General features: G+C 34.4%; 1 protein-coding gene across 2 annotated transcripts in view; it reads right to left on the minus strand.

The window, feature by feature from the left end:
- Positions 1–8,429: 8,429 nt before the first annotated feature.
- LOC139121499 (sialidase-2-like) overlaps positions 8,430–17,323 on the minus strand; it is a 69,191-nt gene continuing 60,297 nt past the window's right edge. For both annotated transcript variants that reach the window (XM_070686411.1, XM_070686403.1), the window contains exons 7-8: positions 9,990–10,178; positions 8,430–9,240 (exon numbers count right to left, since the gene is read on the minus strand). In XM_070686411.1, the coding sequence (XP_070542512.1) occupies positions 8,905–9,240; positions 9,990–10,178 (525 nt within the window). In that variant the 3' untranslated portion in view covers positions 8,430–8,904. The remainder of the gene's footprint in view (positions 9,241–9,989; positions 10,179–17,323) is intronic.

Genomic DNA, 17,323 nt, shown 5'->3' on the forward strand with positions numbered 1-17,323 from the left:
GAAAAGAAGACTGTAAAAACTTTATTTACTTCATAAGTTTCAAAACGATCATTCACAAGCTGTAAATTAAAAAAGTATTACAACGATTTGAGAGTCCGAATATCTGTCCCAAAGGCGTATTCTACCTTAATTCAATCCCATGATGCCTTTCTTATGGACTTTCAGTCCTTCCATCAAAACATAATGAGGTCATGTCGTGGTCATATATTGCGGCATTCCTGTTGGTAGGTCTAAATTTGAACCAGAAAGAGATTATCCCTGTGTTAACTCTACGGGGAAAATTAAAATCTTCGATTTTTACAAAATTAAGACACTGAAAACGTCAGTTACTTCATAAGCTTCAAAATGAACTCTCACAAATGGTAGATCGATAGAGTATTGTAAATATTTGAGAATCTGAATATCTGTCCCCGAGGCCCGTTCTACCTATACATGGGCATGTAGCTGCAACTTATTTACGTCACAGTCTTTTTAGTCCCCACGGACACCGTCCGGGGGGACTTATAGGTTTGGTCATGTCCGTGCGTGTGTCCGTGCGTCCGTGTGTGCGTCCGTGCGTGCGTGCGTCCGTCCGTTCACGCAGATATCTCAGAGATGCCTGGAGCGATTTCATTCAAACTTGGTACAAGGATTACTTCATATGTCATACAGATGCACGTCAATTTGTTTTGTGATACGATCCAATATGGCTGCCAGGCGGCCATTTTATTATGATTTTTTCATGTACAGAGCCGTAACTCAGGCATGTTTCAACCGATTTTATTCAAAGTTGGTACAAGGACATTGACCCATGTCATAGATATGCACGTCAATTTGTTTTGTGATACGATCCAATATGGCTGCCGTGCGGCCATTTTGTTACGATTTTTTTCATGTTCAGAGCCATTACTCAGGCATGTTTCAACCGATTTTATTCAAAGTTGGTACAAGGACATTGACCAATGTCATAGATATGCACGTCAATTTGTTTTGTGATACAATCCAATATGGCTGCCGTGCGGCCATTTTGTTACGATTTTTTTTCATGTACAGAGCCATAACTCAGGCATATCTCAACCGATTTTATTCAAACTTGGTACAAGGACATTGACCTATGTCATACATATGCACATCAATTTGGTTTGTGATATGATCCAATATGGCCGCCAAGCGGCCATTTCATTACGATTTTTTCATGTACAGAGCCATTACTCAGGCATGTTTCAACCGATTTTATTCAAATTTGGTACAAGGACATTGACCAATATCATAGCTATGCACATCAATTTGTTTTATGATACGATCCAATATGGCCGCCGTGCGTCCATTTTGTCATGATTTTTTCATGTACAGGGCCATAACTCTGGCATATCTCAACCGACTTTATTCAAAGTTGGTACAAGGACATTCACCTATGTCTACACATGCACATTGATTTGTTTTGTGATACGATCCAATATGGCTGCCGTGTGGCCATTTTGTTACGTTTTTTTTCATGTCTGGAACCATAACTCAGACATGTATCAAGCAAATTTATTAAAGTTGGTACAAGCTAGGACATTGATTAATGTCATACATATGCACGTTAATTTGTTTTGTGATACAATCCAATATGGTCGCCGTGTGGCCATTTTATTACGATTTTTTTATGTCCTGAACGATAACTCAGACATGTATCCAGCGAATTTTTTCAAAAGTATTTTTATCACAGATTTAATGAAGAGGGCTCTATCCTCTCTGAGGACCTGTAATCAAAGTACCCATTAACAAGTGGGGACTGTGTCATCAACGATGACTTGTTATGTCAGTCGCAAGTTCTTGTTCTACTCCCCACATCGTGTTAGAACACTCTCTGTTTATCTCGTCAGCAAAGCTTGAATATGTGTAAAATGCACTGTTGTTGGCATTTGAATTCTAGTCCGGACCAGAATTCACTTGTCAACGAGAGGAATGCACGAGCTGCATGAGAAACTGTGGTTGCCGTTAAAAAACACAAAATGGCGTTAAAAAGTCTTCAAAATTTGCAGCTACTGGCTTTTTAAAAAGATAAATATTAGGAGCAGAACGCAAACAAAATAAAGATAGGAATGGCTGTAAATATGAAGGCAGAATGTGATATTTGGACTCTCAAACTTTTACAGCATGTTTTGGCCTACCACTTGTGGGGGTTCATTTTGTAGCTTACAGAGTAAACAAAGTTTTTACCGGCTTAGTTTTGTTAAAATCGGGAATTTTATTGCCCCCAGAGAGATACTGGTACATTTAGTTAATGGTATTGCAGCCATACAGAATTTCAAATATCGGATTTGATAGGCGATTTATTTCTCCTGTACAAAAAATTGCGTGGTGACCCCTGACTTTGATTACACTACAGATTCATCCCCAGCAGCAGTCTTACCTGAACATGTGTGTAATGTTTGATTTTGATTTGCTCTACCGCACTTCCCGAAGTGTGTTGTTATGCAATAAAGTATTATTATTATTATTTTGATTATTGATTTTGAAAGAGAATGGTTGAAAGTTTCCCTGAGAAAAAAATGAGCAAAAGTTCCACTCGGTCATTGTCGAGGTGCGCATGATTATATCTGGATATATCCAGGCATATGTTTCGACGTCACTAATTAAAATTTCCGATCGACACATAGGTCATTACGTTTTATTGCCGGTAGGGTAGGAACACCACTTAATTTCTTTTGACATAGACATGTTATAAATGAGAAATTGAAAATTCCATGCTGAAATCACACTTCTGTTTCATCGTCATGGTTATGCCTCAGTCTCGTCATTGTTAGAGTTAGTCGGAAATTATCTCATCCGATTTTTCTTTTGTCTTTACGTCCGACCGTAGAGAGCGCCAATCTCAATGTGAATTAACTCAAATTACGGATCCGGGCTACGTCATGCTCCCTGTTGTTAAACTCTCTCTCTCTCTCTCTCTCTCTCTCTCTCTCTCTCTCTCTCTCTCTCTCTCTCTCTCTCTCTCTCTCTCTCTCTCTCTCTCTCTCTCTCTCTCTCTCTCTCTCTCTCTCAATGGGTATCAGTTGACATACAAAAGAGACAGATTGTGATAAAACAGTTAAAAATCCTTAGCAAGCAGTAGCTACACTGATGTTCAGGTTTTGAAAGAACACGATGACAACTGATGCACAGATTTAGGTTTAACTCATGCCACCGAAGACTGGCTATGAATTTGAGTTCGACGCTATCAAAGGTGGCGTTATCAATGATGCTTTCTTCAAGCACACAAAAACCGGAGAAAAAAACACCAAAAATAAGATAAGACAAACAAAACGAAAATGCTTAAATCTCTATGTCAGTTGCCCTTTAATAACGCCTACAAACATACTTTTACTGTATTGACGTCATCAATGGGGTTGTTACAAACATATTTTTTGCAATCATAGTAAGTATTACTAAAAATAATTTCTCGAAAGGATTGAGTTTACAACGGTTTTTTCCGCACTTGGATTGAACCGAAGGCGACTACTGTCGGGATTGAACAAAGCTGTTTGTTTGCTCAGATGAAATCGTGTTTGATCCTCTAGGATGGAAGTCTGAAAGACTGATTTATGGCGAGTCGGCTAAAAATTGAGAACTGTTCTGACAGAGTGCTCCAGAGTTACGGACCAACGACGCGAGGTAACATGGTCACATCTTGCAGTTCGCAATGGAGGTGTTGGGCGTTGCTAAGAGCAGGAACGAATGACGCAATAGCAATTACTGTCATCCTTGTCAAAGACCGGAAAACACATTTAGGAGGCATTGATCAGATAGTACAAACAAGTAACAGGTATTGTTTAAAACGCTCTGCTTCAGCATCTCAACACTCCAGATTTTAGGGCTTGAAAAAAAGAACCAATGTCAGATTCGAACTCACGTTCCCCGAAAGAGACCTCAGATTTTCACCTTATAGTTAAATATTTACGGTTCCTTATTACAACTTCACCGCGAGAATAACCAGTGTAAATCTGAGGTCTCTCTCGGGGAAGAAAATGGGAACAGGACAGCGCACGTCAAACCAACTTGAACTGATCCGTTTCCGAACTGAATTCAGGGGATGTGGGTTCAAGTCGTACACGGTCATTTTTTCAAAGCCAAAAATCTGGAGTGTGGAGACAATCATATATATATATATATATATATATATATATATATATATATATATATATATATATATATATATATATATATATATATATATATATATATATATATATACAAAAAACACAAAATGTATACAATGTGCCCTCCCGGTTATCACCATAATGGCTTTATGGCAACCTCTGAACTTGGGCACAGAGAGTATATATATATATATATATATATATATATATATATATATATATATATATATATATATATATATATATATATATATATATATATAATATATATATATATATATATTCCCTTACCTCATGCACCCACCGTAGCTAGTTCAAATGCAAAAAAAATGCTTACAGCAATCGATTTGTATAGAAGTCCTCAATGTCACAAAAAGTAAGCCGTGGAACATTCACTCCATAAGCTTCAAAATGAGCCTCCGAGAAGCGGTGCGCCTAAATAATGCTGTAAACGTTTGAGAGTCGGAATAGCCTGTCCCCGAGGCGCATTCTACCTTGAAGATTCACAGCCATTGTACTATTTATTTTTGGCAGACCATTGATTTCTCATTTCAAATGTTGTGAATAAAGTGGGTTGCTGAAATTTTACCAGTATAGCGTTATCAATATTGAAGCTGACATGGCTCGTTCACTTGCACACGGATTGATATCGATGCAATGTTGCAAAGAGCAGGTATTTAATAGTAGAATGCAACTCAGGGTCAGACACTACGACTCTCAAAATGTATACAGCAGTTTGAATGCTGTATGTTTAAATTGACCCATTTTAGATCTTCGCTAGACTAGTACTGAAAAAATCCGTCGCTCGAAGGCGCTCCCTACGCTCCCCTCCTCTTATGAGCGTAGCGTGCGCCCTCAAGCGACAGATCTTCCAGTCTAGATCTTGAGGATTAGATGACATTTTTATATTCTTGTTTTTGAACATCGAAAGTTTTAATTTTCTCACAGAATTATAATAAAACGACCACCGCCATTCGGAATTTCAAATAACAGTAATTTTAGGGTATTTTTTTTATCTAGAAACAAAACTGCATGGTAACCCCACATTTTTATTCTTGATTTTGAAAGATAATGATAAAGTTTTCTTAAACATAGTTCTAGTTTCATCAAAAACTTGTCTTTAAGTTGCATATTACCTTAAGATGATGTACATTTCAGAATTTTTCCAAATGTACAGATGAGCTTTTTCATCACGTTCTCCTCTTGTTATTTCTATAACGTGAATCATTTAATTTTCTTAAGATTTACGAGAAAAATCATTTTTGTAAAATTTCTGGGACCAAATCTCCATACCAACCCTACTTAAGAGAGTTATTACAGGAATAGGTTTCGTCGAGGGGTCAAACAGCGCACATGAAATGTGAGATACTCACATATCTTATGACCCACGAACATAGTGCAGAATAAATAATAATGCTAGCATCATCTTCACTATCATCACCAATGTCATCTTACAGGAAGACAGCACTCAAAATTTGTGACAAATTGACAAGTTTTATTGCAAGACTTGTGAAATCTAACAAGTTCTAGAGAAAGCCATTCTATTATCTGCTCCGATTTTTGGAAACCGTATATCTAAGTTCATATCTCTTTTACAACATGTCGGATCGACAAAAAAATTGAGTGTATAAATTCTTTGACATGAAATTGAAGAGATAGTAAGATAAATCATTCAATATTGAGAAAGACTGAGTGAGACAATGAGATCCACAGAGGGCATGTAATTACAATTTTCTGCCTGTGATGGCGCTCTAACACCACACTGGTTTTTTCTGGTACCTCGCTTGCTTTTTGCATTGTGAATATTATAAACTACTGTCAATGAAGTTTTCTTACATGGACATAAAGTCACAATTTCAATTTATAGTTTGATGTTTACAATTCAGTAAGGCAAATTTGTGTCACGAAATTGACAAAACTGCCTTGGGCACTTCCTGTGTTTATAATGGTCTTCAAGATATTATAAAAGGACTCTTAAGGGGCCAGTAGGTGTAACATTTGATGATTTTTGTCACGTTTTGTTCTGTATGTCAATTGAAAATTCTTGTTCTACTCCCCAAACTTGTTGAAACACCTACTTTGTTAGCTTGCAAACTCAGTATCTACACGTCTATATGCATTGTTGTTTTACATATGAATTCTTGTCTTGATGAAAATTCACTTATCAACAATACCGTTGCAGTTAAAACATGTATAGACAGAGTTAACAAAATTGAACACTGTTACATCTCAACATGCTTTGGGGAGTAGAACAAGAAAATGTGGGTTCCACTAAAAACAAAACTGTTGAAAAAATTCATCAAAGGTTACAGCTACTGGGCCTTTAATAACGATTTGCTGCATTGGTTCAATATCTATTTTCATCAACAAAATAGCAATGTGTAAAGTCCTTTTCACTTCAAAATCTCTCTTAAGATGTCAAAAGAACAACAGGGTTTTCTGGCACTGATGGTTTGTGTGAAGTGAAGACTGTACACTCAATGACAGCCGGCCATTTTCTAGATAGAAACCAGTCAGTATATTCAAGCATAAAGGTCACTGGGTCACCACATATTTGCATATATCCATATTTGGTAAATGATGAATATGAGCCATTATACACATGAAACTTCAGAGCCACTGCAACAACATCAACACCAATGATCAGCTATGCTACATTACCTGATGCAAAATGGTAAAATCCTTTTCTTTCCCTCTACAGTTTAGATTAATGCTTGAATCTACATGTACAATCTCAATATCGTGACAATTGCTCCTAAAGCTTTAATAGATAATATTTATACAGCAGAAGAAAATTACAAACCCAAGTCTTTGTGGTTCTAAAGGTGAGTGGCATCAAGCTCTGCCGAGTATTTTAATCATGCCTTTTGATATTTTTTCTCAATCCCCATTATTATGCATGTAAAGCACACTAAATTCAGATTATCAATGCAAATAAAACAAACATGTTGTGTACAAATTAACAGTAGTGTACATGGTTCTTTGAATCACAATGCCATGCCAAAGTTTTGATATGGACTTTTCTAAGCTTTATGAACAGAAAATGGAGATTTCTTACCATCCACATATGGGGGAATTGTTCATTTTTAAGAAATGCAGGCAAGTTGGGTTCTGCCACATCCTAGAAATTACATCCAGATAAATACCGATTTCACTTGATGTGACCTTAGTGTAGAGGAAAGCATTTGAGAACCGCTTACAGTATTGCTATCTTGTACACTGAATTTCCTAACAAGTTCTGCTAGCTTGTGTAAAATTTAGTTGGGTGAAATAAATCTCTAGCTGTGAATGAAAAATTTTGTAAGAATATTGCATAAAAATATGAAATAGAGAATAATCTTTCATGGGATTGGGAAAAATTACAAACTTAAGAATGTACAGAATACTAGATAGGAGCATTTTGAATGCAATTTCTACACAGAATCTGTATATTACATGAAAATTTAAATATTACATACAAGTGTAATAATGCGAAGGGAAGCACTAGGATTGGGTAAAAGTCACTATTTTTAAGATGCATATAAAACATTTTTGCAGAAAGAGTGAATGAGTCTGAAACAGGGGATTTCTGTTTTCATGGAAGATAATGTTTATTATTGTGAATGGATTCAATTTGCACAAAGGGGTACTTTCTGATGTGATTATTCCAAAAAATTCTGAGCTTCTAAGCAAAACGTTTTATGTTTTTTACGGCCACTTATTCAACAGTTTCCTCTTTACATCTTTCGTTCTTTTTCTTATTTCAAAGGTCCTTATATTATATATATATATATATATATATATATATATATATATATATATATATATATATATATATATATATATATAGCATACATGTAGTTACAGGTACATTTGTAACTGGTTGGACAAACAGCCCTGAAGACAATCCTTAAAAAATCTTGAAAACTCTTTTCCAATAAACATTACAGAAGAATGATGTCATAGGCTGTGAAGAGTGACAAAGTAAACACTGATTGTTATATGCTGATGGCATTTTCATAGATTACATTTCCTCTTTTCAAAGCATTCTTCTTCAAACAAATAATTAAACTCATCACCATGAAATTTGCTAAAAGGTAGGCAACTCGATCAAGAATCAAGTTTGTTCTAGTCTGTAAGAGGATTGTGGAAGTGTTGTAGCCTTTTTGTTTTCCATTGAAATTGTAATCCAGTGAATAAATTTCCTGGCAAGACAATCTGAGGCCTGACACAGGCCTTTAAGGTAATATGCGCATTGAAAGTGAACAACGTCAACCATTGGAATAATGTGAACAACTTTCAACCATTTTCTTACCAAACCAAGACTAAAAATCAGGGGACACTGTGTAAAATTTGGTAGCAGAGAAACAAATCACCTACTGACATTTATTGATATTTTAAATTCAAAATGGCCGCCATCCCTGTTAAATCTATGGTGAAATTTTAAATTTTTGATTTTCACAATACAAAGACGGTGAAAATTTACTCGCTCTTAGAGCTTCAACATAAGCCCAATAAGCGGTAGACCAGAAAATTATTGTAAAACTTTAGTCTGATATCTCTCCATGAGGTGCATTATGTTTTAATATACTTAAGAAATGTAGTAACAAGAGAGTGTAACTAATCCAGCCGACAAGAATACCAACATTTTGTAAATTATCTTGCACAAAAATAAATTGTGCTTTATAAAGTTTAAAATTTAAAATCTGTGACTGTTTCAAACTTTCAAAATTGTGATTTTATAATTTGGGAACATAAATAAGTGAGCTACATTTGTAACAAGGATGAATATTGCTTTGAAAAGATACGGCTAATTTGTTTGTCAGTGTTTTGTTCCCTCCAATAATGATTCTAATGTAAACATTTGAAAAACAATTTTTTCATACGGGAAATCTGTCGTTCCACATTCATAAAGGCATGCAAATCTTTTCACTGCAGAACCATTTTCACCTTCCGTTTCAAAATATGTCAAATCTGAATATGCGCTTGGTCCCGGACAAAGTGACCATGGTGAACTCCAGGTTTTGCAGTGGTCCATGCTGAGTCGCACTGAAAGGTTTATCCGGGATTCTCGATCTGCCGGATTGGAGAAGATTGCCCATGTTTTAGGAAGACCATTGGGAACACCATCTGGAGCTGGAAAACCAAGGACACTGCCCTGCAATTGAATTACAAATCAGTGGTTGTCATTTTTGTTAAAAATATGGCTGATTTCAAACAACATCAGAGTTCTGTCACTTCGATGTTAAATAACTATTTATCTGCAATTGTTTACACACCATCTTTAATACGAAATAATTTGTCTTTCAGTAGTGCTAATGTTTTAATGAAAACAATACAAAAACTTTGTCTGAAATTCTGTCAGCAGAAGTGAGGTTGTGAACACAGTGCCAAATATGGTAGCAAACCACACATGGTGGCAGCCCGTATGTGGTGGCAAACCATATATGGTAGCAAACCATATATGGTTTGGCAAACCATATATGGTGGCAAACCATATATGGTAGCAAACCATATATGGTGACTGGCCATATATGGTAGCAAACCATATACCGGTATAGTGGCAAACCATATGATATATGTGGTTGTAAACCTACAATACTGAACAGTCCTCTTGAAACTTACAGCCTCGGAAATTATGTATCAGGTACTTCTTTGAAAATTGATCGGTATCACTTTTTCTTGACATTGGAAACACGTTTTCTTGACAAGTAAATGTGCAAGTCTTGCTTTGGTGCTCCAAAGATCAGTACTTGACTTGTTGTCATTTATAGCTTCTATTCGTAGACATATGATTTGGTGTGGCAACTACTGTTGACGGATCTGACAGACACCGACATTGATAGCAGAACGTATTGACACAGCAACCACTGTTGTGGCAGGAAGAGTGAAATTCTACACACTCACCTGGCAACCGCCAAAGTTCTTTGTACTTGGCATCCATCCACCAGTATAACCTGGCTCTATTAATTCCTCAATTATCCTTGTTTTACCAAATGACAGTCCACCATCTGTACTGTACGCTTGTGCTCGTGGTGCATCAGCTCCTAATGTTCTGCTGTTAATGCAAACTAATCCATCATCAAGTTCAATCGCCTAATTGAAAATGAATCATATCATATAAATGAATGTCAAACATATAACACTTTTGTGTCACTGTGTATTAAACTTTACTTTGTTCATCTGTAATGAAAGTTGACAGAAATGATTTACAAATTCATACTTTTAATGTTCCCAACTACATTAAAATGACTAACATTGAAAGAAATGAAAAGTTAAAATGCTTGTACAACTATTGCAGACACATACACTGATCATGCATGCAGCATACACAAATCATGTGCAGATCATGTGCAGATCCTACTTTTAGCATGTGTACATCATGCAAACATCATGCAAGGACCATGAATAACATGATTTGAGGATATGATGATGTCCAATGTTATAGTCTCATCTCTCCGTTGAATACACTTTTCAAGTTCATTCTGAAAATGACTCAAGCCGGCCATGTTGATAATACTTATAATTCTGTGCTGATTTTGCATCTGATCATATCTCTTCACCTTGGAAAGGCAGAGTAACATCTACGAGATTTTGGCACCTAACCCACCACAAATTGCAACAGAATTTTTTTCTTCAGAATGCATTTTAATGAGGTACCCAGAACAACATATTAAAAGTTTACTCGAATCCACCTTGGGGAAATATGTCTAATTTGCATAAATCAAATATGGCGGCCAACCATCATACAAAATAACATAATTGGCTATATATCACATATTAAACAAGCTATTTCAGTTATTTCAAAGTCTGACACTATTATTTGGCTCAGGGAATCATTTTGGAGATATAATGTTTCACATAGGCACCTCGTTAATTTGCATAATTCCAATATGGCGGCCAACATTCCTACAAAAGACATTTTCGGTCATATACCACGTAATAACAAGCTATTTCAGTGATTTTAAAGTGAAAAGTATATTTCTTAGGCATGGACAAACCATTTTCGATGATTTGCATATATAATTTGTTAATTTGCATAAATCCAATATGGTGGCCAACATACCTACAAAAGACATTTTCTGTCTTATACCACGTATTAACCCTTCGGGCGCCAAAGTCTTTTTTGTCAACTTTATAAAATGTACCACAGTCAATTTTTTCTGCTTTTTGCCAAAATTTTGATAAAATTATGTAGCTGCTGAAAAATGGTATCCATTTGGTTCAAAATTATAAAAACCGTATAGAAAAGTTCACAGAAATTGGTAAAATATTGCATTAAGATTTCGGTGTAAAAAATTACAGCAGCCAAAGGGTAAGCAAGCCATTTCTGTGATTTCAAAGTTAAAAGTGTATATCTTTGGCATGGACAAACAATTTTCGAGATGCAATGATTTGCTTAGGTACTTCGTTAATTTGCATAAATCCAATAGGGTTGCCAACATACCTACAAAAGACATTTTCTGTCACATACCATGTATTAACCCTTTGGGCGCCAAAGTATATTTTGTCAACTTTTTAAAATGTACCACAGTCAATTTTTCTGCTTTTTGCCAAATTTTGATTAAAATCTGTAGCTGCTGAAAATGATATCCATTTGGTCCAAAATTATGAAAAAACGTACAGAAATGTTCACAGAAATTGGTAAAATATTGCATTAAAATTTTGGTGTAAAAAATTAAAGCAGTCAAAGGGTTAAACAAGCTATTTCTGTGATTTCAAAGTTAAAAGTATATTTCTTTGGCATAGTCAAATGATGTTTGAGGTGCAATGATTTGCGATGGCACTTCGTTAATTTGCCTAAATCCAAACAAAAGACATTTTTTGTCATAAAATGTATTGAACAATATATTTCAGCCATTTTGAAGTTTAATTATATTTCTTGAGCATGAAGAAACACCTTTTGTGGTTCAATGTTTTAAAAGACACTTTGATGATTTTCAGAAATTAAATATGACTGCCAAATTATTGCCCAAATAGCTTCTAATGTAAATAAGGTTATGGTAGAGTTTTTAGGAATAGGAATATCAAGAAAAAACTGTCAAGAGGGCACTGCACCCAACGCACTGTATTTTGCAAATGTTCTTCCAATTTTTATTATTTGTTAACCCAAGATTAAAAATTGGTTAGGTTCACCTTTTAGCTTGGCAAGCAGTCGTAAGTTGCATGATATTGAAGGGTTAATGTATGCAAATGTATGCAAATCACCCAAATTCCTGCTTCCCTTTTATCCGAATTTCAAGATTTCCAAAGAATTTAACTCTGTTCTGGCTGGGTCATATTTTCTGAAATTTTCACATTATGTTTTTAAATGCTATATAACAAAACAGCTATTTTGTTTTGCGACAAAATTCTTACATTTTGAATTAGAGGCATTTTTATTTTGCTAACCATGATTTTAAGCACTTTTTTGAGTGTCAGTCATTCAGCCCATGCCATTTTAGAATGAAGATATACTCTTGTTTCAAGTGAAATATTACATTTCACAAAATAGTTTGTACGGGTTTCCTTGTCATCTTAGATGAGAAATATTCCATCGAAAAAAAATGTGTTGGCAACGTGCAGTTCCACATTAAGTCCTTGAACATTTATTTTTAAAAATGTAGAAAATATACAATAAATGTACTTACAATAACGATCCATTTACGAATAAAAGTTTATTTTAATAGGTGTCTACCTGTGATACCTGAATTCGTTAAAATACCCCATAAATATATTGTATTTTGAAAAGAATGTTAAAGCAAATTTGGTAGACTTCCAGATATGACTTCCGAACGGATTAAAATACGTATATGTTGATGTGCGTTTACTATTGAGTAGTAAGAAAGTCATGCAATTTTAATTATTTGTGATTTTTCTAAATATGACAACCGTTAATGATTGTTAGTCATCTAATAATAATTTCTTTCTGAATATAACATTGGATTTATCTGTGTACGGCATTATTTGTTATTTTTATAGGTGCTTTATACTCTACAGTGTTAAAACATGCAATCTTTAATGTTTACTGTTTTTAAAAAGTCGTGGACAATATCTTTAGTTTCTAATTTAGACTGAACCCCTTCCTTATGGACGAGTGCATCTATGGTACATCCCCCTAGATGATAGGCAAGAAGTCATCACATATAACAGCAAAAATACAATAAACACAACAAAGATAATAACAACGCAAAAATAAAATAATGTGACCAAAAATAACACATGCCACAATACAGACAAATTAAAACTTAGCGCTGATGCAAACAATGTCAGACTCTTAAAAACTTGATCAACACACAAACTCACAAAAATTGAAAATTGCATGCTTAGCAAAGACTTAAAATTAATTCAAACAACTCATTAGCCCAACAGAATCCAACTGTTACATGATACAAACATGTACATCTGGAAAAATGACACTTGGAAAAATGACTCCAGATGTAGTTCTTTGTATATTGTAATAGTTGGATTCTGTGTTTGGATTAATTGTAAGTCTTTGCTAAAGCATGCAGTTTTCAGATTTTTTGAGTTTGTGTGTCTAGAAAGTTTTTATGAATCTGACATTGTTTGCAATAGTGCTAAGTTTCAATTTGTGTGTATTACGACATTTTTTATTTCGGTCATATCATTTTTTCTGTTTTTTCAGCTTTGTTGTGTTTATTGTATTTTGCTGGTATGTGTGATGACTTCTTGCCTATCATCTAAGGGATCTTATAAAGATGCACCCATCCATAAGAAGGGGGTTCAGTCTAAATTAAAAACTAAAGATTTTGAACACCCCTTTTTTTAACAGTAAACATTACAGATTACATGCTTTGACACTGTAGAGTGTTAAACACCCTTACAAATTACGAAAATGCCACACACAGATGAATTCAATGTTATATTTAGAAAGAGAATTTATCATTCAGAAGACTAACAGTCGTCATATACAGAAAAATCAAAAAAATTTAAAAATGAATGTCCAAGGACTTAACAGTTTCTTCTTGATAGTTTCCTAGTGCTAAAAACTATACCAAAACCGTTATTTATATTAGAAACTATTAAGCCATGGGGCATTAATATGGCAGCCATATTTAATTTATGCAAATTATCAAAGGGCCTTTGTAAAAATTGAGCCACTAAAAGTGTTTCTTCATACCCAAGAAAAATATTAAAACTTTAAAATCAAAGAAATAGCTTGTTTAATGCGTGGTATATGACCGACAATGTCCTTTGTAGGAATGTTGGCCACCATATTGGATTTATGCAAATTAACAAATTTCCTATGCAAATCATAGCATCTCGAAAATCGTTTGTCCATGCCAAAGAAATATACTTTTAACTTTAAAATCCCTGAAATAGTTTGTTTAATATGTGGTATATGACCGAAAATGTCTTTTGTAGGAATGTTGGCCGCCATATTGGAATTATGCAAATTAATAAAGTACCTATAGGGAACATTATACCTCCAAAATAATTCCCTTGGTCAAATTACTAGTGTCAGACTTTGAAATCACTGAAATAGCTTGTTTAACATGTGATATATAGCAAATTATGTTATTTTGTATGATGGTTGGCCGCCATATTTGATTTATGCAAATTAGACATATTTCCCAAGGTGGATTCGAGTAAACTTTTAATATGTTGTTCTGGGTACCTCATTAAAATGCATTCTGAAGAAAAAAATTCTGTTGCAATTTGTGGTGGGTCTAACCCTATTTTCACCTTGGAAAGGCAGAGATAACATCTCCATGATGCTTGAGTTAGTTGTTTAATAAAAGCTGAAATTCAATTGCTTTGAAGGTTCTATTCTATTAGAAGGCCTGGACCATTTATCCAGATAAACAACCTTCGTAGGGGAACAATTCCAATCAATATCCTAAACCACTTGTTCAAACATAAGACTACTTTATGAGCTGTTTGTTTTTCCTGAGTGCAAGTCCCCAGATGGTCTTATACCCTGAGTCCTTCATCCCTAGTTCAACATGACGAACACATTCAGATGTCTAGCCCTGGCTAGGAAAATAGTTCATGTAGACATTGAGATTTTGCTTGGAAAACAAAACATTTTCTTTTACAGATATTCAATTCCCTATATTATCCTTTAAAAATTATTTCCTAAACAAGTGTGGAAAACAAAATACAAGTGTTTTTTACGATCAGTGTAATATATTTTTCATTATACCTGACCATCACAATTCACATCTAAAATACCCATTTTCCTACAACAAGGAAAATATGATTATTCATTTACAAGAAATGAAAAGAATATTTTATACAAAGTCTTGAGTCTTATTCAGAAGTATGTAATTTAGTGGTTAAACATCAATAGTATATAATACTACACGTATCATATTTGAGTATGATTGAAAAATTGATGTTGGTAAGACTTGACAGGAAAATGTGACTTTGTTCAATTACCAACAATATAACTATGACAGAATAATTTTAGGAAATAATAATTTTTGGGTTACTTTTGATCTACTGTACAGATATTCTGCCTTGACAGGATTTGGGGCCATTGAAAACCCTGCACTGATAATTTGCAGAAAAATGCAATTTGCAATTATTAAGCAACATCGTAAAAATAAAATAGTAAAATCCATAATTGACAGTATGGTATTTATAAAATCCACTGATTATCACATATCTTATTTTTTGCATGAAAGATAACATCCCCTCATTTGAAAAGAATAATATAATTCAACAATCTAGAGATTACATATTTGGTGTAATTACATTTTCTAGAAAAACAGCTTTGTTCTCGTAAAATTTAAATACACATGGTCCCAGCAGGTGGAAGAGAAAATTCCACACCACTATAAAAGCAACATACGGTACCTATAATTATAGTTCAATATCCAATAATAGTACAAAGTTTATATCAGTTACAATCTGTGTGTATCAAACTATTATGTAAACTTTGCAACCCTATTGTAACAATTTGTTTAACTTTGCAACTACTTTGTAACAATTTGTTTCAATTTGCAACACTTTGTAACAATTTCTGTATCAGAATACAGTGTAATTAATTTTATCATTAGTCAGTGATTTTACTATGGCCTTTACGACAGGAAATGTAAATACAGTTCCTAGTGATTTTCAGAATTCCTCTGGTTACATACACAATCATACAGGGCAACTCAAAGAAATGTTAAGGGTATATTTAAACCTCATTGTATCAGGATTCCCTACTCTTGGTGAAAAGACTCACAAGTAGGTGACAATTCCAAAAAGCAGGTCAGTCTGGCTTAAACTTTCAAAAAGTTAGAAACACTACCATATATCACTACCAGGGTGAAAAACAGCATACATGAGGTTATAACTCCAAGATAATTTACCTTAAAATTTTACAATGGACATAATATTAATACTCAGCAGTGTATCAAAATTATTGAAGAGCTAATCACTCAAAGTTATCCTTCTTAAGTTTAAATAGACATTTGGTGATTATCTGAACAAATTAATGTTGAATATAAAATTTTCAGGTAAACTTGTCTTCATCTGACGGTGAAATCTTTCTATTCACAAGTAATTTAAACCTCTCACGACATGACCATGGTTTGGCCTAAACAATATAAACATATTATTTGTATAAAAATGTGGTTGTTTCTGGAGTTATTAATCCCTTAAAATGATAAAACATGTTTCATTCATCCTTAATTATGTGTATGGAATGGCATGTACCGATACATGCACAAAAGTACAGGCATTGTCCAAGTTTTTAGTTCAGCTTCACATTTTCAAGTGCTTACATTTGAATGCATAACTAAAAAAAAATAAGCAATAACGGGTTTCGGCAAAATTTGCTCTTATTTGAATATGCTGCCATCTCTCAAAAGGTCCATAACAACCCTCTTAATCTTTGCATATTGTCATGGTTTCCAGCCTCCAAAATTGCTGCCCATAAAAGTTGAAATAAGCTTCCTCTTTGATGAATGAGACACAAAGTAACGTTGTTCATAAATATTCAGGGAAACTTAGTGTGCACTGGAGTGACAATAATTACCAATATCGGCTGTTCTTGTGTCATATCAGCATAAGTGTCCTTTGTCAGTGCTGTGTCAGACATGAGACAAAATCAAGTATCTGACACAGCATAAATTAAATGACTGTAGTTACCTCATGAGTTTAACCCTTTCACCCCCAGTTCCCTGTATACAGGTCCAACTTTACCATAGAAAACAATGGATTTGGGACAAACCATGGTGGTGAAAGGTTAAAGTAAGCCCCCACAAGTGGTAGACCAAAACAACATTGAAAAAAGTTGAGAATCATAA

Source organism: Ptychodera flava, chromosome 2 (genome assembly GCF_041260155.1).
Source record: "Ptychodera flava strain L36383 chromosome 2, AS_Pfla_20210202, whole genome shotgun sequence".
In the NCBI taxonomy this organism is placed as follows: domain Eukaryota; kingdom Metazoa; phylum Hemichordata; class Enteropneusta; family Ptychoderidae; genus Ptychodera; species Ptychodera flava.